General features: G+C 38.9%; 1 protein-coding gene across 3 annotated transcripts in view; it reads left to right on the top strand.

Annotated features, from left to right (window-relative positions):
- The window catches only part of EXOC4 (exocyst complex component 4), a 729,394-nt gene that overhangs the window by 172,808 nt on the left and 531,626 nt on the right, over positions 1–24,960 (top strand). For all 3 annotated transcript variants that reach the window (XM_036091687.2, XM_078059577.1, XM_078059578.1), the window contains exons 8-9: positions 18,791–18,936; positions 23,350–23,438. In XM_036091687.2, coding sequence (XP_035947580.2) covers positions 18,791–18,936; positions 23,350–23,438 — 235 coding nt within the window. The remainder of the gene's footprint in view (positions 1–18,790; positions 18,937–23,349; positions 23,439–24,960) is intronic.

Here is a 24,960-nt window from a genome sequence, read left to right on the forward strand (position 1 = left end):
TATTTATTTGAGAAAGAGAGAATGAGAGACAGAGAGCACGAGAGGGAAGAGTCAGAGGGAGAAGCAGACCCCCTGCTGAGCAGGGAGCCCCACGTGGGACTCAGTCCTGGGATTCCAGGATCATGACCTGAGCCGAAGGCAGTTGCTTAACCGACTGAGCCACCCAGGTGCCCAGAACTAATTATTATTATATCTTCACTGCATGAAAGTACATCACTATCAGGAATGATAAGCCCTGTGGGCTTAGTGGAGCACACCGTCTTAGTTTACACTGATGTGATCACATAATTGAACACCTTGAGGAGGGAGAGAAACTTCAGATGGGGCTACTCTGGTAGATTGGGTAATAAGAGAAAACTAGATTCTAGACTCCCTGATCAGTGTCTCATGTATGAGAAAAGTCAGGAGACATCATGGATGGAGCTCGCAAGCTGCTCAGAATGGTGCAGATAACCCTCTGTAACAAGGTACCCGACGGTAGATGTACCTGCCCAGGTTCTCAGAGCTTTCTGTTGGGCTGCAGCTGTTGCCAAGTATTTCATCCCAAGTATGAAATCAGTTATCACAGAGCCCAGGATAAAGGACGTGATAGGTGATTTGGAGAACTGGGTCATTCCACGTAGCAGTTCGGTGACAAATTAAGGTACTTAGGTTAGTGCCTACCCTACAGAAGGCACTTTTAAATACTGATTAAACTAATAAATGAAATCACAGAACCAGGCCAGAGAATATGGAAAACCGAGACAAGAGCCAAGTCAGTAGCTGAAATATCTGTTCGAGTGCTACTTTTGAATATATACTTTTGGTGTGATACTGTAATATTTTTAAGGTTAATTTTATGTACAGCATTATTTATATCAGCTAGCAGAGAAACTAAATGCCGTGGTTCAAAGGAACAGAAGACCATTGAGCAATGCTTAGACCTCCTTCAGGGCAAATACTGTCTCCTGCATCTTTGGATGTGCAGTACCCAGCACAGTGCCTTATAGTCAATAAATGTTTGATAAATGAATAGAAACATTAGTGAAAAGCTGATACTTGTGCTGGCTCTTAAAAGGTGATTGAATTTGCAGCAGAAGGAAATGAGCCTGTTGTTCAAATTAGTCAAACTCTGTGAATAAAGGCACAGATATTGGAATGAGGTTGTTCAATTTTGTGAGACGTTGGATAGGTCAGTCTCATTAGAAGCCTATGGTGGATATTGTGGTGGTAATGGTTGATAAGAGGTTGTTTTTAAAGACCAGTTCCTAAGTATTTTGTGTTCTGTCTTTATTGAAGCCCTGTCCTGATAATCTTGTTGGGTACTTCAGGAGAACAGGGTACTGGTGAGGACAAGCTTATGGGTTTCTTTCTTTCTTTCTTTCTTTTTTTAAAGATATTATTTATTTGAGAGTGCTTGCGTGCACAAGCGGGGGAAGGGCAGAGATCGAGAAGGAGAAGCAGACTCCCCACTCTGCAGGGAGCCCAACTCAGGGCTCCGAGATCACGACCTGAGCCAAAGGCAGACGCTTAACTGACTGAGCCACCCAGGCACCCCAAGCTTATGGGTTTCATCTGCATAAAAACCATTTATTCAGTTGGCATTAATTGCATGTACACACACACACACAAATGTACACACACACACACATATGCACCCAGTAATCTTCTTTGGGGAAATACAAAGGAGAATGAAACACTTTTCTACTGAGAAACTCTATCTCACAGAAGAACATGCTGTCTCAGAATCTCCTAACTCCTGATCCACTGCCTTACCATATGCTGTTGGTCACAAAGGGCCACTAGCAAGAAGCAAGTGTGGTTTCTCAGCACATCCATCTTTCAGCACCTTAGAGCTTGCCATATTGAGTGGGATTTTTTTCTCAATCACATTGCTTATTAAAAGCTTTACCGACATGTGGTGGATTGAATCAAATGTAAAATTCACACTCTGTCCTCAGGAAGAGGGAGCCCCTTGTAAAGGTTGAAAGTTGGTAGAGGCCATTGTGGTGCCAGTTCTTGAGAAGCACAGATGCTACTCAGAGGACCTCAGAGCTCAGCAGAAGCATTTTCCAAAAAGAACCACTTAAAAATTCTTCCCTGCTTCCTCTCTTTTCACCTTAAATGAGCTAATTATTATATTGTATTACTTTTTCCATTTCTGGATTTCTTTAAAACGCAAGAGCTTGGGTTTGCTCTGTGGCCAAATGTAATCATGCTAGCATAATTACTAGAACTAATTCTAACAGCAGTTGTAGCTGTAGCTTTGGTAGGAACACTAAGAACCTATGCTTTCCTATTAAAGTGTTGCTGTAGGTACCTTGTATTGAGCAAACACTGAAATTTGCTCAGACTCTTAGAAGGGAGAATTAGAAGTATAATCAGGGACAAAAGCAGAAAAAGTAAGGCTGCAGAAGAGATTTTTTTTTTTCTTCCACAAGTAGGTAACCAGCTTAAAGAATAATTATTTTTACTAGCTAGATAGTACACTACAAATATTTTCCGATTTCGAGCTCTGCAGTTTTTTTGTCTAGGGCACTACCCTGCTATTCATCTTAGTCATTAATTCTACTCAGTGGTTGTTGTGCCTAGCTCCTCTCAAGCTGGAGAATCTGAGATGGAGTATTAGAGCAGGAGGACCTGACTCGGGGGGTTGGGATCTGTCATTTATCCTATTGCAGAATACAAGCACTCGCAAATTTTGTGAAGTGCACTCCAAAGACACGGTTTTGCTTTCAACTGTGATGACACTATAATTGATCAAATATATTCTTTCCAGGAATCATAAATTCTTATTGGAGTTTGAGGAGATGTCATGTTCATTTGTCAACATGTCACTCCAGGGACACAGGTGCAGCAAATTTATGGGGAAAGCATCTCGTGTTTCTCCTGAGCCCCATAAATATGAAGCAGACTTGATTGAAAACGTGTGGCTTTAGATTACTCCTCAAATGGAGAGCAATTAAGATCTCTGTGTGGAAGGCATTTCACTGTGATTCTCAGGTTTCCGTGTCGCATACGCAGGGATCGGGTCTGAGGGGCCACAAGAAGTTTTCGGAGACCTGCAGATGTTGTTTCAGAAAAGAATACTGAGGCATTTCTTCTCTGGCAGAGTGAATAGTGCACATTTTTAGTCGAGTGCATGATTAACTTTGACATTTGAAAATAGAACTTCACATAAAAATAAGCATGGTACTTCTGCATGTTTAATTAAGATGTTTGGTTCCTGTCAAGGCTGATAGTTTTTTTTTCCCTATGAAGGGCAATATATTCTCAACTTCTGAAATTTCAGAAACCTGTACTTAACCTTTAATCGTCATTCCATTTACATGGAAATCTGATTAACAACTTTTAAAGTTCATGAGCTCCTGGTAAATGCAATTAAGACCTTTTTGGAGTTTGTTATTAAGAGCTGGCATTTAAAGAAGACTAGGTCCTGGCTACTGATGCTGTCTCCTCCAAGGCAGGATGTCTTAAGCAATTAGCAGAGAACATGAGGTACATGAATTGTACTGTATTGCTTCCGAGTTAACACGGTTGGTATTTAAACAGCATGCTGTCTTTTTCTTTTCGATGACTGGCTTTTACGGTATGAGCTCATTACCCAGTGAGACTAGGGCCAAGGATAGTTGCGTGGAGCTGTGGCAGTTTTCGTGACCAGGAGGGTCAGGCTCAGCTTCCCCTTCCCTCTGAGGTTCTGAAGCCGTGTTGACAGACATTCGCTCTCAAGTGGTAAGGAGTCAGGTTAACCATCCTACCGCACTGCATTTTATTGCATCCCTCTGCTGGGCATGGTTGTCCTTCTGAGAGTTAAAATGAACAGATGTGGATTTTGCGGAGAGAGATGATTCCGGCATGCAACTTATTTTCTAAACTCTTTGGTATCAGCTGTTCAGACATTGCCCTTAGATCCTAGGGGCAGAAGGGAGGAGTTAAATGTGTTGCAGCAGGCAGGTGTAGTATGGCTTACAAACTGAGATGTGCTGTGGTGTATGGAAAATGGGGGCTAGATTCTTATTGGCACTGTATGCTGCCAATCTGGCAGGTTTTATTTCATTTGCTGATAGAATTGGGTTCTCTGGATGGACATAATTGCATTTATTAGGTCCTTTATTTGTGCAGAACACTGTGCTTATTATCATTGAGAGGAATGACGAGAAAATTATGACATGGACTATCAACAAAGGCAAATCAATAAAATATATTGCATATAACAGTACTATTAAAAGACTCGAATCTTTACATGTTGCTGTATATGTTTATATATTTCTGTACTCATGAGCATGTATTACTTTCAAATGAAAGATCAAAATAAAACAAAGAAATATTTGGGAGAGAGTAAAGTTAAATAGGAAATCCAGTCTAAAAGAATTAAAAGTTAATGCCGTAAATATCAATAAAGTAGGTTTCTATTTTTGAACCCTTGACTTTTTATATTTACGATGCACCAGCAACACAGTTAATTTGGTTAACCTTTCAGATTATGGGCCAACCTCAAGTGTAGTAGATAAATCACTTAATCCCATGTTTTGAATTAACATAGAACATTTCAGTAGAAATAATGTATAAAAATCACAGATTTTCGTATAGATGTGGAATTTTTTTTCCCGGAAATAAAACTGGTAAAGTAGGATTATTTTTTAACCAAGCCATCGACAGGTATATGTCATCAGGTTAGTGTCTTGCCTAAGGGATATCTATGTATTTCATCACCTTCACATAGAAGAATTTTGCTTACATCATAGACAGAATCTTTCTTACGATGTAGGAGTTGACAAAGTCCAGAAATGAGTGATATTAAGTTGTTTCTTTGATTATGAAGGGTTTTAGTTAAGGTATTTCAGTGTGACATGAATTTATGGTAATACAGGGAAATATTAGACAAAGTGCCTTCTCATCAAGTCACATTGGGTGTTTAAGAGATAAATTCAGGAAAAGTTCAGTAAACAGCAGCATATGATTAATTACCAAGTCCAGGTAACCATCTGTGGATCCTGCAGGAATGTAAAGGATGACTTAAGATAGGTTGGTCAGAGAAGGTTTTGTGTGTTTGATAGGAGCTGAACTGGTCTTTGAAAGAAGGTGAGGATCATTCGAGATAAGGATAATATGAACGTATTCATAACAGTACCTTACTGAATTTACCATATACATAATTCATAAGAAGAGTGTAAGATGTGATTAGATAGCCCAAAACCAGATTCTGAAAAGCCTTAGATGAATTCAGTTGAGATCTTTGTGGATTCCTTAAAGAAGGAACCATTTTATTTGTCTCTGTGTCCTCGTGCTTTGTATATTCAGTTCCTCCAAGCCCCATTATCCCCCACTCTTCAGAATATTCCCCTCAAATCCTAATGAGAAGGTACTTAACACAGTTTCTGGCACTCAGTAGGTACGAAATAAATGTTAAGGGAATCTGCATCTGCACTTGTTAAATCTAAAGATTCTATTTTGATTGAACTATAAGCAAACATTGTTTCTTTTTTTTTTTTTTTTTTTAAAGATTTTATTTATTTATTTGACAGAGAGAGAGAGATAGCGAGAGCAGGAACAGAAGCAGGGGGAGTAGGAGAGGGAGAAGCAGGCTTCCCGCCGAGCAGGGAGCCTGATGTGGGGCTCGATCCCAGGACCCTGGGATCATGACCTGAGCCGAAGGCAGACGCTTAACGACTGAGCCACCCAGGCGCCCCAAACATTGTTTCTTATACATGTGTCGAAGTTTACAGATTACAGATAACCAATATGAAGGACTCTGTAGTAACTGAACTGCTAATTGAAAATTCTGCGTCGGAGCCACTTAATTGAATAAACTGTCTCCAGAGAGCAATTTGGGTCTTTTCCAAGATGCATTAACTCTTTCAGGTCATTAGGGTAGCACTTATCTCATTGGAGCAGAAATTTAATAAATGGTATTCCTGTGATGTGAGTAAATTAACGTACCTTAAAAAGCCTGAAGTTTCACCATGGGGGCTATAGTTCTACTCCAAGGAGCTCATCTGTGAATGTAAAACATCAATACGTAGCTGCTCTTTAGAGCATCTTACTTTGAATTTAGGTGACCTACTAGAGAGTACCTACTTTGTTCAAGACACTCTGCTAGATGTTAACAGAGATACAAAGGAGAGGCATGGCCTGAACTAAGAGGCAGAAGAGAAGGCAAGCAACTATAAGATAAAATCCTTGAGCAATACAAATGGCTGCATGGGTTTTAATGAGAGCGATATCCTAGTTAGCAGTTAAGATAGGTGGTAACCTCTCAGAAGGCAGAGACCTATGACATGTCCACACAGCATGCCCACTCATGTTTATTTTCTCAGTATATATAAATATCTGTCAATATGAATAAATACCTGTGTGTGTGTGTGTATATATATATATATATATATATACACAGACACGTAATGGTAAAATATGAGTTAGATCATCAGAAGCATTTACAGTTTTCACATGTTTCCCTCTGTGGGGTATAAATGATCAATGTCTAGTGTTGATCTAAAATGAGTGTGATAAGTATATGAAAACCAGAAAAAGAGCCAGTACCTTTTGGAGATAAGCTCACTGGTTGTCTGATAGTCTCAATTTGGTTGTCAGCTTACTACTGGGATATTGACCTCAAGGTAGAAAAGAGGGTAAAAAAGGTCTGTCCTACCCACCAGCATGTGTCACACATTTACGTCTAATGTGAAGATAGAGGCAGCTAGCTGTCATCTTAAGATTAAGGGTAAGTGACATTAAAAGACCACTACAAAAAGAACTTTGAAAGAAGAGGATGGAGATTACACCTCCATGAGAAGATAAAACTTCAAAGGGGTTTACCTACCTCTGCTTCCTCATACCTGGGGTTGACATATGCCTCCGGACGTATCTGAATGGAGCACCTGTAGTTTGTTAAAAATCAATCAAGTTAAAAAAAATAATAAAATCAATCAGGTTATACTTAAATTCACTTTCTTGATCTCATAACCCCATGCTTGATAGATGGAAAAGGTAGTAACAGGTAAGGGTTATAAAAAAAAAAGGATAAACTCAGACATGACAAAAAAAAAAAAAAAAAAAACACCTTGGGACTTATATAAGGAACAGGACAAAATCTAGTTTAACCAAACAGTAACTATGTAAAACCAATTAATGGGAACTAAGGCTACAGAGGTCAGTTGGGGGCTGTGGAAGGTGCTGAATAACAGCGAGGAGATGGGGTTTATTTTGCAGTCAAGGGGGAAGCCATTGAAGGATTTGAGAAGAAGAATGAGAACATTGTGCTCTGCATTAGCTGTGGGATAGATGGTCACGAGACGTTTGAGGCAGAATGATCAGTTGGGAGACTACTGTAATACTTGATGAAAAAGATAATGGGGACCAGATCTAACAGGATGAGTGTAGGGATGCAAATATTTAGAAGAGGAAATGGACATGAGATACATAGTGTAAAATCTATAGGACTTGGCAGGTGATTTGGGCAACCAGACTGAGAAGAGTCAGAGCTAACTACAGGTTTTCATCCTGGGAGATTAGTAAAATGATAATGGTATTAACAATGAAGGGAGCTAAGGGGAACTTTCTTTCTTTCCTCCCCACCTCCTTTTGAAGAATGATGGTGTTAAAGAGTGTGTTTGGTCAGGCTGTTTGTTGACCCCTTGCCTCAGCACTCTGTTCATGTCTGTTGTGCTATTTTCATCTCCTTATTGTAATAATTGTGTGGGAACCAGACAGACGCCCTTGTAAGCAATGGCAGTGCATCTGTAGAACTTGGGAGAAAGTATGCTGGTAGAGGGAGACTTGGGAATCATCTGAAATGTAGAAGTAACTAGAATGGAAGAGAACAAGAACAAGAGTAAGGATATTCAGCATGCAAACAGTTGGATTGGACGACATAGAAGACTCACTGAAGTGCAAGTGTTCTAGAAGTTTAGAGAATGAGTATTAGCAGAAACCTAGACTTAGCCATTGAGGTTTTATTATAGAGAGAAGGGGAGGAGGAAAGAAGAAAGAGAAGAGTGATAGCAGTGGGAAGATGATGAGGATGTAGAGATAATTTTGTTTATTTAATAATGCTGATAATATGTTTGCTGTGCTCCAGGCGATGTTCTAAGAGATTGACAGCATTAACTCACTTAATCCTGATGCTAGTTCCTTGGGGCGGGTGGTATTATTACTCCTGTCTTACAGTTGAGAAAACCAAAGTTTTAAGGCGCAGGGAGATAATGTCTTAGTTACATGGCTCTTGGGCTGCATTAAAAAAAAAACACAGCAGATCTTCTGAGCCTCATCCCCAGAGATAATAAGAGCCTGTTATGTGTTAAGCATTTTATGTATTTTTTTCTTTTCCTTCTCATATTAATTCTAGGGAGTAGATTCTGTTATCCTTATTTCACAGATGAGGGAAACAAGGCTTAGCCTGGTGAAGCCACCTGTGAAGGTCATACAGCTAGTGAGTTGTAGAGTCAATTTCAAGCACACATTCTCTGCATTTCCATGTCACCCTCTCATTTTGCTTTTCTAAGGGGGGGGGCACATTAATCTTTAAAGTACTTCTCGAGGTGATTCTAATGTGCAGACCAGTCTTTCCCAAATTTGAGCCCAAGCTGAGAAGGGAAAGGTATGTATTAGTTGGGAGGAAATAGAATATTGTGGTCAGAGAGGGGGATTCAGAGTTGGAGACCACGGAGACGGAGTATTTTCAAAGGAGCAGGAACGTTAAATAGAGGAGACATCTTTGAAATTGAGGAGACTGGGAAAGGCTCTATAATGAGAAAAGGGATCATTAACATAGTGTGATGAAACATCTTAGTCTTCATACAAAGTAAAGCTGAACCAGTAGCGGAAGTTTCACTTTGTAATGGTGTTAAGAAAATTATGGAGCTTGGTAGTCAAGTTTGAGAAAAAGGGAGAAAGTGATAGAAATAGGTAGAATGAGCTTTAAAATATGTTTGAATGAAGCAGGCAGAGAAGTGCCTTGGGGCGTTGAGACCACTTCTGGGTCCTACCCTGGTATGGTTTCTTTTACTTGTCTTCTGTTTTCTCTGAGTGAGTTAAAAATAACCATCAAAATATTATAGGGTCCAAAATACATGGAGGAAAAACTGACAAAATTGAAAGAAATGGAAAATTCAGTGGTTAAAGTTAGAGATTTCAATACTTTTTTCAATAATTAATAGAACAGCTAGACAGAAAACATAAGACTTGAACAACAAGATTAAGCATCTTGAGTGAAGCTGATGGATAAGGTACACTCTACCCCACACCATCGGAACAGAGATTATTGCACAGCGACATATTTGACCACACATTAGATCATGGAATAAGTATGTTCTCTAGCCACAACAGAACTAAACAATAGGAGGAAAATTTGAATCTTATCAAATACTTCGAAATAAAACAACTAACTTCTAAATACACCATGGGCGAAAATCAACCATGTTCCTTTGCACCCTAAGAGCTTAAAAAAAAAAAAAGAGAGAGAGAGAGAAAAAGAACCCAAAGCAAGCAGAGGTAGGAAATGATAAAGACTAAAGTGAAAATCAATGAAGTAAAAATCAGAAGAACAATTGAAAAAAGTAATGAAACCGAAAGTGGATTCTTTGAAAAGATCAAAACTGATAAATCTTTAATTAGACTGATCAATTAAAAAGATACTAAAATCAGGAATGAAAGAAGAGACATTACCACACCCCTTAAAGAAATTAAAAAAGCCTATACAGGAATATTATGAACAACTTTATGCCAACCAATTAGACAACTTAAATGAAATGGAGATATCTTAGAAAGGCACAAAATACCAAAACTGATTCAAGAAGTGGAAAATCTGAATTGTCCTCCAACAAATTAGTAATAACCCTAACCCCAAACCCCAAACCCTAAACCCTAACCCCTAACCCTAACCCTAACCTTAACCTAAAAATTTTCCTAAAAACAAAAAACAGAAACACCCATAGGTACAAAGAGCAGACTGATGGTTGCCAGAGGGGAGGGGGCTATGGGGCTGGGCAAATGGGTGAAGGGGTGTGGGAGATAGAAAAACCAGTTTCCTACAGATACCGAAGCCACACCGATGTGCTGTCAAACATATAAAGAAGAAATAATATCAATCTTCTGCAAACTTGTTTAGAAACCAGAGATATGAAGGAACATTTTCCAGTACACCCTGTGAGGCTAGTACCAGCCTGATAAAAAGGGAAGGCTATCACAGGAGAGTATGGAGCAATATCCCTCATGAACATAGATGCAAAATTCTAGAACAAAATACTAGCAGATTGGATCTGTCAACATAAAACTGTATTATGCACCATGATTAAGTGGGATTTATTAAAAAAAAACGGTGTAATACACAGTTATTAATAGAATAAAGGGCCAAACCCACTTAATCATCTCAGTAGACACAGGAAAGCACTTGACACCCAATGATTAAAAAACAAAAACCTTTAGCAAACAAGGACTAGAAAGGAACTTTCTCAACCTGATGAAAGGCTCTATGGAAAAGCTGCAGCTAACATCATAAGGGAAATTTTGAGGTGTCAGAAGTGTTCTAGAATGATTGCCGTGATGGTTACACTGTATACATTTACTTAAAAATCAATAAACCGTACACTACAATGGGTGAATTTCATGGTACATATACCTCAACAAAGCTGTTTTAAAAGATACTATGGGATAAAATCACCTTATAAATATTCAAGGGCATATGTTCTTCAAAGTGTCCTTCAGAGAGCATATAGAAGTATACTTAATAGTCCTAATGCAAGTTAATTAATGTATAAATCATGGAAATTTCATCAGCATTATTTCCCCTTTCACAATTATGCATTTGAGGGTACACATGAATATGAATATTCATATGCTTCACAAGGGAGTATATTTCAAACTAAATTTATTATCTATACGAAACAGGCTCTTCCTGCCTTCCTGGTTATTGTTCATGGAACCATAGGATTTTTCTTCCTCAGATGAGCATCTTTTGGTTATTCTTTATTTCTCCCCCTCTTTCCTTTGCAGAATAAGTTGTTAAATTTTGTTCATTTTTTTCCCCTCTGCATTGACTCTCAGAGGTATCCCTAATTGTACAATCCCATTTCCACTATTTTAGTTAACCTCTCTTGTTCTTTACGATTTATTTATTTAAAGAGAGAGAGCGTGCACACATGGGGAGGGGCAAAGGGAGAGAGAGAGAGAGAGGAACTTCAGCAGACTCCTTGCTGAGCTCGGAGCCTGAGCCAAAACCAAGAGTCGGACACCTGACTGACTGTGCCACCCAGGAGCACCTCTCTTTTTCCTTTTTTTTTCTTTTTTTAAATGATTTTGGTAGGTTTTCTCTTCATGTGTTAAGTACTTCCTTAATCATTAATTATTTCTTTAATCATTCATTTTGCCCCAAATCCCATTCCCTTCTAATCTGTTATTTCATATGCTGCTAGATTAATTAAAGTATATTTATCACCATTTTACTGACCTATTCACAACCTTTTATTGCCATCTAATTTTGTATTCGCTTCAATGCCTGAGCCTGGTGTTAAAGGTCCTGAGAAGTTTGTCCATTTACCAACTTGCCAGGTCTACCTCTATTAATTTTGCTCTTACCTGAACTATTTGCTCTTCACTAAAGATACTCTGAATTTCCCCAGCACCATTTCTCGATTTGTTCTGTCCTTCCACCATTTTGGTTTTCGGCTTTTACACATTTTAAGATTTTATTTATATCTTGCATGTGCCACGATCTTGAAACCCTGTTTCACTGTTCCAGTTAGGAGTAGTTTTGTCCTTTGATAAGTACTCATAGCAATTTCTTTGTCCTGATGCTTACTACTTTCCTTTGTATTGTAGTCATTCATGTGTGTATCTGTCTATAGATAAGCATATGACAGGAAGGTCTGATTGATTGATTTGGCTTTTAACTCTTTAAAAATTTTAACACTTAAACAATTTTACATATATAGTAAAATTCATTTGTTTTGCTATTAAGTAAGGATTTATTTTTGAGTCTTGTTTTTATATCCAGCACAATACTTTGCATATTTTAGGTACTAAATATTATGTTTAATAAAAAAATGAAAACTCTTTTTGGAAGATATTAACTGAGTTTTCTTTGTTAAGAACACATCTGTTGGGGTTGGTGGGGAGCTAAACATGATCTAGGTTTTTCCCGATCAGGTATTTGGTACAGGACCAGAAAACACATGTGTGCGCGTTGAATTTTTTGGTTTGTTTTACTTTAAACACTAAGGAACTATTCACAAGATCATACTAATAGTGGTTTTAATTACACAATTACAGTTGATAATGAGTATAATTAAGCAGGCAGCCATTCCATTTTCAAAACGACTGTTTATTTTTCTTTTAGTTTCTTTACTGCGGAATATTTTAGTCCTTATACAACGGGGAAATGAAAATGTAACATTGAAAAACTAAATTTTTCTGTTTTTTTTTTTTTTTTGTCATTAACATTTCATTCACTAGCAACATACATGGGGGAAATCTGATAGTTTTTAGTAATTTTAAATGGTCCTAATTTTTAAAATATTGTTCAGTTTCTGTTTTAATATTTTCTGGAATCAAGGTATATTGATATTGATTATATATACAAGGTATATAGTTTGAGGGGCATATTACACTGAATTTGCTCCTCCCCCTTCTTTGGATTTCTCTTCTCAAATTCTGGACATCCTGGTGTCCCTGGACCTAGCCTTGTCTCCTCCATCCACTGAGACTGTAGTTTCTGCTTGGATTCTACCCTTGCTCCATGGAAAGTAGGAAGTTCCCTCTGGGAGGAAGCCAGAGGACCTCAACTAGTATGCTTTCAGGGATCATAGCTACCAGTTTCTGCCTAATTTGGTTTCTCTCCATGGCCTTCAAGTTATTATTTTTTTTTGGTCTGATCTTTTTAGCTTTTATAATTATTATTGGTATAAGTGTTAGTCCAGTGGAAGCTACTTTGCTGTGCCTGAAACAAAAACTGGACATCTGCATTTGAAAAGTAAGATATGAAAATAAGAGTATTTAATATAGGCACATTCAAGATATTGCTCAAGAGAAGTAGAGTCTTAGTTCATAGTGATTTCTTTTCACCTTATTATTGCTTCTGTCTTTAGCAATCTAATGTTCAGATTCATCACGTGGGACAAGTACAGTATGGCTTTACTGTAAAATCATGGAATATTTGAAGTTAGTAGTGAGGAGAATTGGTTTCTTAGTGCACAGATTGAAATCTGTATAAACTGCTCCTCTTATTATCACGAGATACCAGTGTTATGCAAAAAATTGTGATATAAATGTCACTAGATACATGTTAGTGTATATTCACTTATCCGTAGGTATCTTGGGGAAGAAACAAAAACCCATTCAAGCTATCATAAGAAAAAATAAGGAAAATGTATTAAAGGCCAAAAGGATATATTGTGGAACCAAAGAGTAGAAAATTTAAGATGTTATTAGCAACTGGATTTGAGACCTGTAAAATATGGAAAACTTAGGTTGCAACCTTTAAATCTGTCTTCTGTGGGTCTCCTCTTTCTCTGTATCTGGTCATCTAGTTCATTCTTTTATTCTCTCTCTGCAGATTGGCTTTCTTTGGTTTTTCATCCACACAGAACAAGAAGGTTGCCCTAAAGAATTTACATCTCTTCATCTCCATTGACCAGGAGAGACTGTATCCCACTAATACATTCCTGGGAAAGGGAACCTGATGGCCTTTTTGGGGGTTGGCTGTCTCCCCAGTAGAGTAGGTTCTGGCTGAGACGGTGGAGTTCCATGGTTACAAGCATGGCAACCAGAGTCCACTGTGTAGTTGGGGAACAATTTTTAGATGAAGTGAGGATTTTCTAAGCTGGGAAGCTACTGAAAGGGATTTACCATATTAACTACCTAGAAGGATCTGGATGTTTCTACTTAGATTAATGTAGGAGCTGAAGACAGGAGATGTGTTCACTGTAAGCTGGTAAATTCCGTATTTATTTTTAGGAAACTCTTGGTGTATGACATAAACAGCCACAAGCAATATTTTAAATAAAGAAGGTTGAATGGTAACTGAGGGGTTCATTTAGAATGATGTTACCAATGTTAAGCAAGTTCTAAATCTCAAAATCTTGGCCCTGCTTTATACATCATGAGATTTCTGACTAGTATCTTAGCAACTGCTAATCAAATATTATAGCAGAAGAGATGCCTGACCACCCCAATTTGTATGTTCTTTAAAGCATTATATTTCTTGGCTTCTACTGCAGAACCATCTAACATACCAGGTACTCAAAAGATATAGTGAATCGTAATATCACTGGGATATATAGATATCCTGGTGCTTTCCAACCATGTTCTCATAATTCTTGTCTTTGGTTTTATAAATTAATACCTTTGAAGTTGAACTTAAAACACCCATAAACTTTGACTGTTTTTAAGATTTTATTTATTTATTTGACAGAGAGAGAGACAGTGAGAGAGGGAACACAAGCAAGGGGAGTGGGAGAGGGAGAAGCAGGCTTCCCGTGGAGCAGGGAGCCTGATGCAGGGCTCGATCCCAGGACCATGGGATCATGACCTGAGCCAAAGGCAGACGCTTAACAACTGAGCCACTCAGACACCCCAAACTTTGACTTTTATTACAGGAATTCCCTGTATTTAAAAAGAGAAAAGATATGAAGGAATTTAGAGTCAGCAAGAACATGCGATAATCTTCTGTAGGTTTTCTATGGGCAAGTTATGTTTGCTATCATATATAATGACCCCTTACACAGTGGACTCTGGTTGCCATGCTTGTAACCATGGAACTCCGCCCTCTCAGCCAGAATTCCAGTCTTGGGTGATTTTCCCCAGGCAAAAGACAACATGTGTGGCTTATTTCCTTTCATAAAAATGGAAATTCGAACTCATAGGTAATGGTTTAGGATGTTTATGTACAATTTAGAAGATGCAGTACATTATCCACAATGATGTGGAATCACCAAGAAATTACATGGTTATATTTTAATACCAGGTGTCTGATGTTTGTGTCAAGACTTGGTAGTAGAAGATTTCACCTAATTCAGACAAATTTCAAGCATCTTAGAAAAAGGAGCTTTTTTGTTCTTTGAGATATTTAAAAAGCACTTTTTATAATTTGGTGTCAAAATAAAACTTTACCTGTTTTAATGCAGTATTTTCCAGCTGTTGGTAAATGATATTAGGAAAAAGAGGCGAATACGGTGAAGGAAACAAACATGGCAAAGCCTATGATTAAAATCATAGCTATCCCTTTTTAATTTTACTTGTATTATAAATGATTTTTATACTGAGAAATCATTTACAGGGCTCATTCTGTTTTGGAGACTATTTCTAACATGTGTATTAAACACATATACATCAAGGCTTCTTACCACATTTTGTAAATTTCAGTGATTCACTCTATATATATTTGATTTTCTGGTATGTTTCATGGCTCTGTGATGGAAGTAAAGAACTATAAAAATTGGGGTAGTCAGGTGTCTTTTCCTTTAAATGATATGTCATCATATCAGGCAGTTTTTGAGGAACACTTGTTTAACGATGTATCAAATGGGTACTGTAGAGCTCAGAAAGGGGGACAGCTGGCCTAGAGTGTCTTGGGAAGGAGTCATTGGAGAGAAAACATTGGAATTGTTTTTGGGACGGGTTTGTTAGGGTATCAAGGAAAGAGAGTAATCTAAGTCAGGCATTCCAAAAATGAGAGGGCCCAGGCATGTATGTTCAGGGAAGAGGTAAGTAGTTGATTCTCTTTGAGTTCTGGGTTCATGTTGAGAAGACTTAAGATATGATCGGGAATAGATACTGAGGTCAGATTGATGCAGATGACAAATTAGCCTTAAGATGACATTGGCAACAGTGTTTTAGGAAAACCATTCTATTCATGGTGTATGGGAGGGACTGGAAGAAGAAAAGACGAGAGGCAGACCGTGAGAGAAACTGCATGAGTTGAACTAAGTTGGTGGCTGTCAGATGGATGGGTAGGAACAAACTAATAGAGAGTTGAGAAGGAGTGACTGATGCCCCGGGGAACTAATTCCTGCACCGGTACAAAGGTGAGGGAAGGTAGCCAAAGACCGTTCTGAAGTTTTAAACCTGGAGGCCAGGAAGAATAAGAAACTACTCACAGAAAGAAGACAGAAGGAATTACCCATTTTATGGGAAAAGGACTTAGGTCTCAGAATTTAGGGTTGATTTTATCAGAGAAATGTGTGAGTATATCAAGCGTGCAGTCACACAGTTGGAACTGGAGTGTGGGAGAGAAATCGGTACTAAACCACATTATGGTAACAGAAATACGTGTGAAGGCTGCTTTGTAAGTTTGGAACCTAAGGACAAAAGGGGAGGGAGATTATAGAGAATGAGGACCAAAGCAAGATTTTGGTTAAGAAGGTAGAAATAGTATGTGTTTATCAAAAGAAGGGGAGAAGCAAGTGTATAAGAATAGATAACAAAGTAAGAGGTGATAGTTAAGAGGACTTACTGACATGGAGAAAAAGAACAGTGATGTTGAATTACCTGAGTTTTAAGGATGCTCGTCAGGTAGGCCCTGATCAGTCAATATTTTACTGTACAAGACCATCCATTGATTTCTAGGACAAGAAGTACCTCAGAAGAATTACTGGTTTAGTGTATCTTCATACTTCGGTAGAAACATATTTCTGTCATACTGATTGGTGTTAAAACCAACACTTGAGTGAAACAAGTGCCTTTGTAGACGTCTTTCTGTGATCCTATCAATTTGAAATTCTGTTCTGGTTTACTAGCCTTCTTTTGATCACAAATTCCCACAAACTTTATTAGCATCAGCGCTAGATCTACCAAGTAATTGAGTGCCAAATCTACAAAGTCATCAAGTCCCTCAGTTGAGTTGTTACTAAAGTCGAGACCCAATTTAATATTCTCCTTAACTCTTGGGCAGTTTGGATGATGTATTAGCAGAGACAGTATTTGTCAATATATTGCTTTATCACTGTGCTGAATAATATTCTGGTAGCCTCGTAAACATATATAAAAAAACACTGACCAATCTGTTAATATGTTTTATAGTTTCCCAGTGAAATTTCCTTTGTACAGAAAATTAAATAAGTCCATTTACTGCCACCCATAGCCACTCTCATTGGCAGTATTTATGCTTTCAGTAAGAGTAGAGTGTCGTGGGCATGAGCCAGGCTCCGGAGTCAACTACACCAGGGTTGAAATCCTGGTCTGTTGTTCTGTAATTATAAGACCGTAAGCTAGTTTCATTTTTTTTTTTCTTAAGACCATATATATAGGTTTACAGCAAAATTGAGGGGAAGGTACAGAGATTTCCCGTTAATTCCTGTACCCACACATGCATATAGGCTAGTTTCTTAAACCTCTAAATCTGTTTCTTCATCCTTAAAATATAGATAGTCACTCTAGCTTCATAGATTGGAAGGTTGAATTAGGATCGTTTTCTAAACATGTCTGATATTTGATAAATATTTAGTAATGTGTATGTGCTCATAACAGACATAATTGGCTTTAAAACTTGGGACAGCATCATGCTCACAGAGTTTTTCATAAATTCTTTTTGATGATAACGTTTAATAGGTCCTCACAACTTTATTGAATGAATAAGCAAGTGAATGAATATACATCTGCAGACAGGAAGGAATAGTTACTGAAACCTGAGTCTCTGCAAAGCTTTTATTTCAGTCATGGGTAGAATTGCTTGCTTACGTGTACTGTAACACTTGGTTATCTTAAAATTTTAAATATGGCAGGTGATTACAGAAATGAATTGATGTGCTTTAATCCCAGGTTGGATATTCTTAGGAACCATGGTGATTTCTCTTCCAGATCTGCTACTTTCTTTCATAACAGTGGGAACTTTTTAGAGCACTTGTCTTAGAAATACAACAGTTGGGGTGCCTGGCTGGCTCAGTCGGTTAAATGTCCGACTGTTGATTTTGGCTTAGGTCGTGATCTCAGGGTCATGAGATCAAGCCCTGTGTCAGGCTCCAAGCTCAGCCTGCCTGAGATTCTCTCCCTCTCCCCCTCCCACCCCTGCTTGTGCACCCCCCTTAAATAAGTAAATAAATAAAATCTTAAAAAAAAAAAATATAACAGCTGATTCTAGCCCAAGCCCCATCCTCTGAGGCTGTAAAGTGGATCGATTTTATAAGCATTACCCATTGGCAGTAGTGATTTAAAAAGCTGTTGGTTTTCTTGCTTTGAAGATGAGCAGTGGCCCTAGAAATCATTTGTAGGTTAGCACCTCTTAGCCTGCAATGGCTCATGATACCTCTTAGCAGGTTTGCTAGAGTCGCTTAATCCCCTTCACTATTGAGTGAGGGGTGTGACATGGGCTCGAGAGTGAGTCCCCCAGGGTTCATTCCTCAATCCCTAAACCACTTTCTTATCTGTAATCTGAGAATTCATTTGATCAGATGTTGTGCTTTAAATAAGATAATACATGTAAATTAGCCCCTTGCCTACAACATAGTAAGCGCTCAGTAAATATTATGGCATTGCTGCTGATGTTGCTGTAATTGGCAGTTCCGACGGTTATAAATGTTGATTAACTCACTTGGCACAGTACCTGGCACATAGCAGACCCTCACTAAAAATGTTCCCCTTTACCTCCAAGTTCAAATGCCTAATAACATCCTAGTCTTAGTTTTAGGTGTAGATGGCAATTAGACGACTTTGTGGCTTTAATGAATCTTTCCTCAGATCTACAACTAGAAGTCTGAATACCTAGGTTCATATACTTCTGAATGTCAAGGATGAGATTTTAAAATTAGGTTTTCATCATTTTAAATTGCTTTTCTTAGTAGCATGTCATAAATATGTGTATTAAACTGCTTATCTGATTGTATAGATGCTGTTGACTGAGTACTTGGATATGAAAAATACTCGTACGGCCTCTGAACCATCAGCTCAACTAAGTTATGCCAGCACTGGACGAGATTTTGCAGCCTTCTTTGCCAAGAAGAAACCTCAAAGGCCAAAAAATTCTCTTTTTAAGTAAGTATCTCCTTGATGGTAAGATAGCAGGTGTCAAGAAGTGTTTGATCCAAGTAGGATGGCTTTCTACTTTATTGGCAGCCGGTACTTCACCCAGTTAAAGCTGATTTGAAAAAATTTATAGGAAGTGAATCTATTTTTTATTTTGTATACATTTGTTTTCTGGAAGGGGAAGTGGCTATTTTGGATTACGGTTAATGGACTATCTAGGACTTTTAATAAAAATTTTTAGAATTTATTCCTGTGGTGTTTTATATAAAATGAAGGGAAATGAAACTTGCCAGTTGTTTCTGGGGACTTCTATATGAAATGAAATATGTCAGCTTTTGAAAAAACCCCAAGTGCCAAGAAATAACCTTGAAGTTTACACAAATCTCCTTAGCTAAGTAGCATTGGATTTTATCTAGTTTAATAAAGGAACAATCTGGAAGTTCTTTTTTTCTAATTACCATCTTACTTGACAGCAGCAGGCCATGTTCCTAAGTGTATGTCATTTGGTAACAGCTGACAGTTAATATTATTCACATTAATAGTGACAACAGCAACAGCTACCACTGAGTGCTTACTATGTACCAGGTACTGTGGGGAGATGAGTTTCTCAAAATAACCTCAAACATAATTTAACTCAGATTATGTCAGATTTCGGCAGCAGGGGTAGCGGCTAACCCTGAATCCTCTCTAAGTACTAGCGAAAGCATGCAGCCATTTTCATGGATTGTCTCATTGACTCATTACAACCTTATGGGTCGGGGTTTTATTTTTAATCCTTTTTTGCACATAAAAACTTGAGACCCAAGCGAGGTTAAGTAACTTAAGTAAATTCGCAGAGCTAGCAATTGGTAGAAGCAGGCTTTAAGTCTTTGTCAATCTATGTGTTCTTCTGAGGAGTCGGGAGATAACTGGTTAAGCAGTTGTACTTGTAAATCTAAGCGTATAAAGTGACTACAGAAGTATTGTCTCTGTATTTTGAATTTGTTATTTTTGAATAGTTGAAGCTCCAGTATCTTTTATTGATTCATTTTTGAGATTTGTTTATATCATAGATTTATAGAGTTCTTAGTCATTACGGAAGGTTTCAACAGTGCATTCATCTTGTGTCTAGAGGAGAGGAGATTGAGTGTGCCTGCATTAGAGTAAAATGCATTCTGTGTATTGAATGCATCCTTTTTTTATGTGTTTTACCATTTTGTTCAGAGGATAGACGCACTATTAGTTAAAATGCTTTAGTCCCCAGGTAACATAGGACCCCATTGGAAGGGGTCCTTACCTCACACAGTAAGGAGGAACATAGAGGAGTCCGTCATTCGACTGCAGTATCCTCCAGGACCCAACCCTTTCATCTCTCTGCCTTCGGTCCCACTCCAGTATAGTGGTGATGCCAAGGAAAGGGTGGGATTCTTCTGCAAATTTTTTGGGGGGGAATTAATAGACTCTTTTTCATACCACTTTTCAGTTTACAGAAAAATCAAGCAGGCAAGACAAAGAGTTCTCTTATGTCCCCCTTCCTCAGAATTTCTACTTACGTTAACACCTTGCGTTCGTTCGTATGGGACATTTGTTACAACTGATGAACTGATATTGGTCATTATTAACTAAAGTCCATTGTTTACCTTAGAGTTCACTCTTTGTGTTGTACATTCTGGGCGTCTTGGTAAATGCTCACTGTCATATATGCACCATCACGTTATCATACAGAATATTTTTGCTGTCCTCAACATCCTGTTTTCCACTTATTCTTCCCTCTTTTCCCCACCCCCGGAGCCCCTGATAATCACTGTCTCTGTAGTTTATCTTTTCCAGAACATCTAATAGTTGGAATCATGCAGTATGTAGCCTTTTCAGACGAGCTTCTTTCACTTAACAATATGCATTTCGTGTCTTTTGTGGCTTGATAGCTCATCTCTTTGTATTGCTAAATAATATTCCATTGTGTGCATGTACCTTGGTTTTTTTCCATTCATTTGTTGAAAGACATCTTGGTTACTTCCAATTTCTGGCCATTGTGAATAAAACTGCTGTAAACGTGCAGGTGTTTAGATGTAAGTTTTCTGTTCATTTGGATAAACACCTAAGAGAATGATTACTGCATCATATGGTAGGGTCATGTTTAGCTTTGTGACACACTGCCAAACTGTCTTACAAAATGGCTATATCATTTCAGATTGGTTTTTTAATTAATAATTGTTATCCGTTTATTAATCTTTTCTGCCAGTGACAAAGCCCCTCTGCAAGTTTTCCTCAGGTTTTAGGATTGGGTCTTATGCCCATTGGTCACTGGCGGACCACAGTGATTGTCTTAAAACAGTCAGGGGTCATCTCTGGTGATAGTCTTGGGCTAGAGAGGAACCACTTTTCCTTAGCACATAGCTGTTTGAAGAGGGAGGAAAGAAGCCGAATGCCCAGATAGAATGGGGGCTCTGCCAACAAACAGGGAAGATAGTGGAAGAAAAAGGGTGGTTAACTAAGACGGCCTGAGATGCTGCCTAATCCTTAGGCCTTTGCTTTGCTTGCTTGTTTGCTTGCTTGCTCTCTGGCATGCTTTCTCTTCTCTCTCTCTCTCTTTCTCTTCCTAGCTCAACTCACTGTTGTAAATCGAGGCGTATTGCAGAAAGCAGGTTTCAGTGTGTTAAGATTTCATGCTCTCAACCATCACCCTTAACTTTCAACCTCAGACCACATATACATTTTTCCACGTTTAGCCATTCCTGAAATTGTGATACTGAAAAACATATAAATTATTAGAACTGAATAAATGAACTTAAGTAATTGTTAAACATTTATTATTACTGCGTAGTAATAAAAACTCATCACCCACACAGAATTAGACCATTCTTACAGATTTGCCTGCTTCTGGTCTTGGTTCTACCATTAATGAACCGTGCGAACCAGAGCAGGTCTCCTGTCATAGTGGGCCTCTGTGCCTTTAGCTATAAAATAAGGAGGCGAGACCATATCATCTTTAGTGCCTCTTTTACTGTAAAATTATAGCAATCTGTGAGTTGTGGCAAACATACAGAGGGTTCCTGAGTAGCAAAATACATCAGGTCATAAAGGATTAAGATTTGGGTGAGCTGTAATCTGTTTTTATGACACCCGTGAAGGACTTTATTACTCTCTTTAATTGCCCCTAGCCAAGGTTAATTAAGTGTGTTTAAGTTCTCTCTATTCTTCGCTCAAGAGTTTCTTTCTTTTTCCCTTGCCATTTCTGATCAATAGCTGTCAGCATGCTTTTTGGAGGTCAGCAGCTTCTTTCCTGCACTGGACTGGCAGGTGGCGCTTTTGAAGGACTGCGTACTTTGCCTTCCTTCTGGCTGTGAGGGCCCTCTCAGTTCTTGGCAGGGGGTAGAGAGAGGATCAAGAAACCCAAGTGTCTCCCTCTGACTAACATTCATCTTCCTTGTCAAAGAATGGAGAAAGAAGGCGTAATTAAGAAAGGGGTGGCGTTCCTTTTTTGGTGCCAGAAACCTAAGCCATTATCACTGTTGCTCTTTCGTGATGTTGCTGTTTACCACTTAGTGGAAATCATTCTTAGGAGGATTCCTCCTGTCAGCCTGTTCCTCTGACTTTGAAAACCACAGGTCTGAAATGGAATTTCTTAACACGTCAAAGGATTTACTGTTGATATGGTTTTTAGTTTACCTGGCCCGTCCCCCCGACCCCCCTGCCGCCCTTCCCTTCAAGTTTCTCTTAAGACTGTGATTTATTTTCTTTTGTTTTTTTCATTCTTGAGTTCGTGTTTTCGCCTTTAGAAACCTGTTCTATATCATGTGCCTATCTTCCATGTTGCTGACCTCTGAAGTGATTCCTGGGGTGGGGTGAACACACACTTTGTCGCCTGATAGTTTTGAGAGTATTTCATGTTGTAGGTGGCAGATCAGAAACCGTTTAGAAATTGTAACGCTTTTGAGGACTTTTAAGGGGAGACCATAGATGCCTTGCTGCTTTGGTGTATTCAGCAGCATTGCTAGCATGCCTTCTGTGCTAGTTCCCTAACCAGGGGAGTGAGAGAAGCAAGATGTCCGCCCTGCGGAGCTGGGATTTCTGGGGTGCCTCGTGAACTGGATAGTTGTACAATTCGAATGACTCTGTAGGATACCCTTATTGCGTGTGCGTAGGGATCCTGGCAAAGGGTCTGGAGGCAGAAGAAAGTGCAACAGATGAGAGTTATGTCAGCTGAAATGAAGAAGGAGCAAATGATCCTATTTGGATTGTGGAGGAGCATTAACCAGGAATATTGTTCATAAATCAAGTCTGGGGCAGCCTGCTTTGGCCCTGTCATGGAAGAGCCAGGATGTTTGGGTCGTGGAACATTAGGGAGCACCCCACAGACTAGGGTGGCATAGTTTTGGAATACATGGCTGGACACGGCCTGTTGGGTGACTGCCTTTTGGTTTGTTCTGCATTTCCTTTCAGGTTTGAGTCGTCCTCCCACGCCATCAGCATGAGCGCCTACTTGCGGGAGCAGAGGCGGGAGCTCTACAGTCGCAGTGGAGAGCTGCAAGGTAGGTGCTTGAACTTCTCCGGAAAAATGAGTTTCTGCAGGAAGATCGGAAGTGTTCGGCGCATGTGAATTTGCGGTTTGCCTTCACAGGATTCTTTCAAGATAGCAAAGATTTAAAGACTTGATAATCTGTTTCTTCTGTACTTCCCAGCATCTGCTGCCAAACAGCTGAAACTATTGCCATGGCCACAGGGTTTATAGACCTGCTACCATTCGCATGAGAACTCAGAGCAAAAAGATAGGAGGCCAGTCTCTTCGTGCTTGAACATGGCAGACACGAGTCCAGTCACAGTCTCGGGGAACGCCAGTCTTCTATGGCTGTCACCGTTACACTTAGTTAGTGCTTTCCATACCTTCTGGAACATGGCAGGAGTATGTGGGATTGGGAAAAGGGCAAATGCAGCCTCTGTCGTTATTTAAAAGGAAGAAAGATGCCTCTAAGTGGGATGTTGTAATCAAGCTAGCTTTGATATACAGGATATTTGATACCCATATGTGGTTACTAAAGAGTTGTAATCTGTAGAAGAAAATACTTGAGAAAATAAATCGTAAGCAAATTTAATTAAATTAAAAATCCAATAACATTTTCTTCTGTGACAAGAAGGATGCTAATCATGGTAAATGCAATCAATTAAGAAAGATTTATGAAGTCCTGCTAAGTGCCTGCCATCATCGGAGGGGATGGAGGTTGAGTAGAAGGAAAGAAAAGATAAAGCCTTATGATCCAACTATGAAAGTAAGGCATGTATATCAGTAATGTTATCGGGAAGTCAGTGCTAACAACTAAGAAGATGGTGTGCATGAAAATGCTCGAGGAGTTGAGAGAAGGGAGTGATGATTTAAATTATTTTAAAACTGTGGGCTTCCTGTATGAGGGATGCATAAGAACACTTCCATTTTGGGGAGATGCCTTAGAGGCACTTGAAATATTTTTCAGTGAGTAGCCTACACAATTAAATATTTAGTTTTCAAGATTTATCATGGTTCAAAACATTATGAAGTAACCAGCTAGCCTTTCTGATTTAAGGACTACCACCTAGTCATTTCTACCTCCACCTTCATCATTAATCTAAATACCTGTAAATTTTTCCAAAGAAGCTGCTCTGCTCTCTCATGCCTGTATCACAACAATAATTCCACAGCTCGCGGGTATAGTTACCAGAATGAAAAGTCTAGAAATATGTTTGAGGATATAAGGAAAAGGAAATTAGCCTACCAACATTTTATTTAGTAGTAATGTTGCTCTACATTGTTGGAAGCATGAAGTATGCATCTTGGAGTCCCAAAGTACATGGGTACAGGGGGCAGTTAGGATTGGAACAAGTCAAGGAGGGAACGCAGAAGGTGACCCAGGCTCTAGCAAGCAGCTGCCTCGTGGTAGTATAGAGTGGACTGAGAAGCTTGGAAGGAAATGGTGGTAACAGAGCACACATTCCCATAGGACTGATCATACCTGAACTGCCACTCAGGGGCTGTTGCTGATCATTTAGGGCTAGAGTGATCCTCCGTACTCAGTATCCTTA

This window comes from Halichoerus grypus, chromosome 12 (assembly GCF_964656455.1).
Source record: "Halichoerus grypus chromosome 12, mHalGry1.hap1.1, whole genome shotgun sequence".
NCBI lineage: Eukaryota > Metazoa > Chordata > Mammalia > Carnivora > Phocidae > Halichoerus > Halichoerus grypus.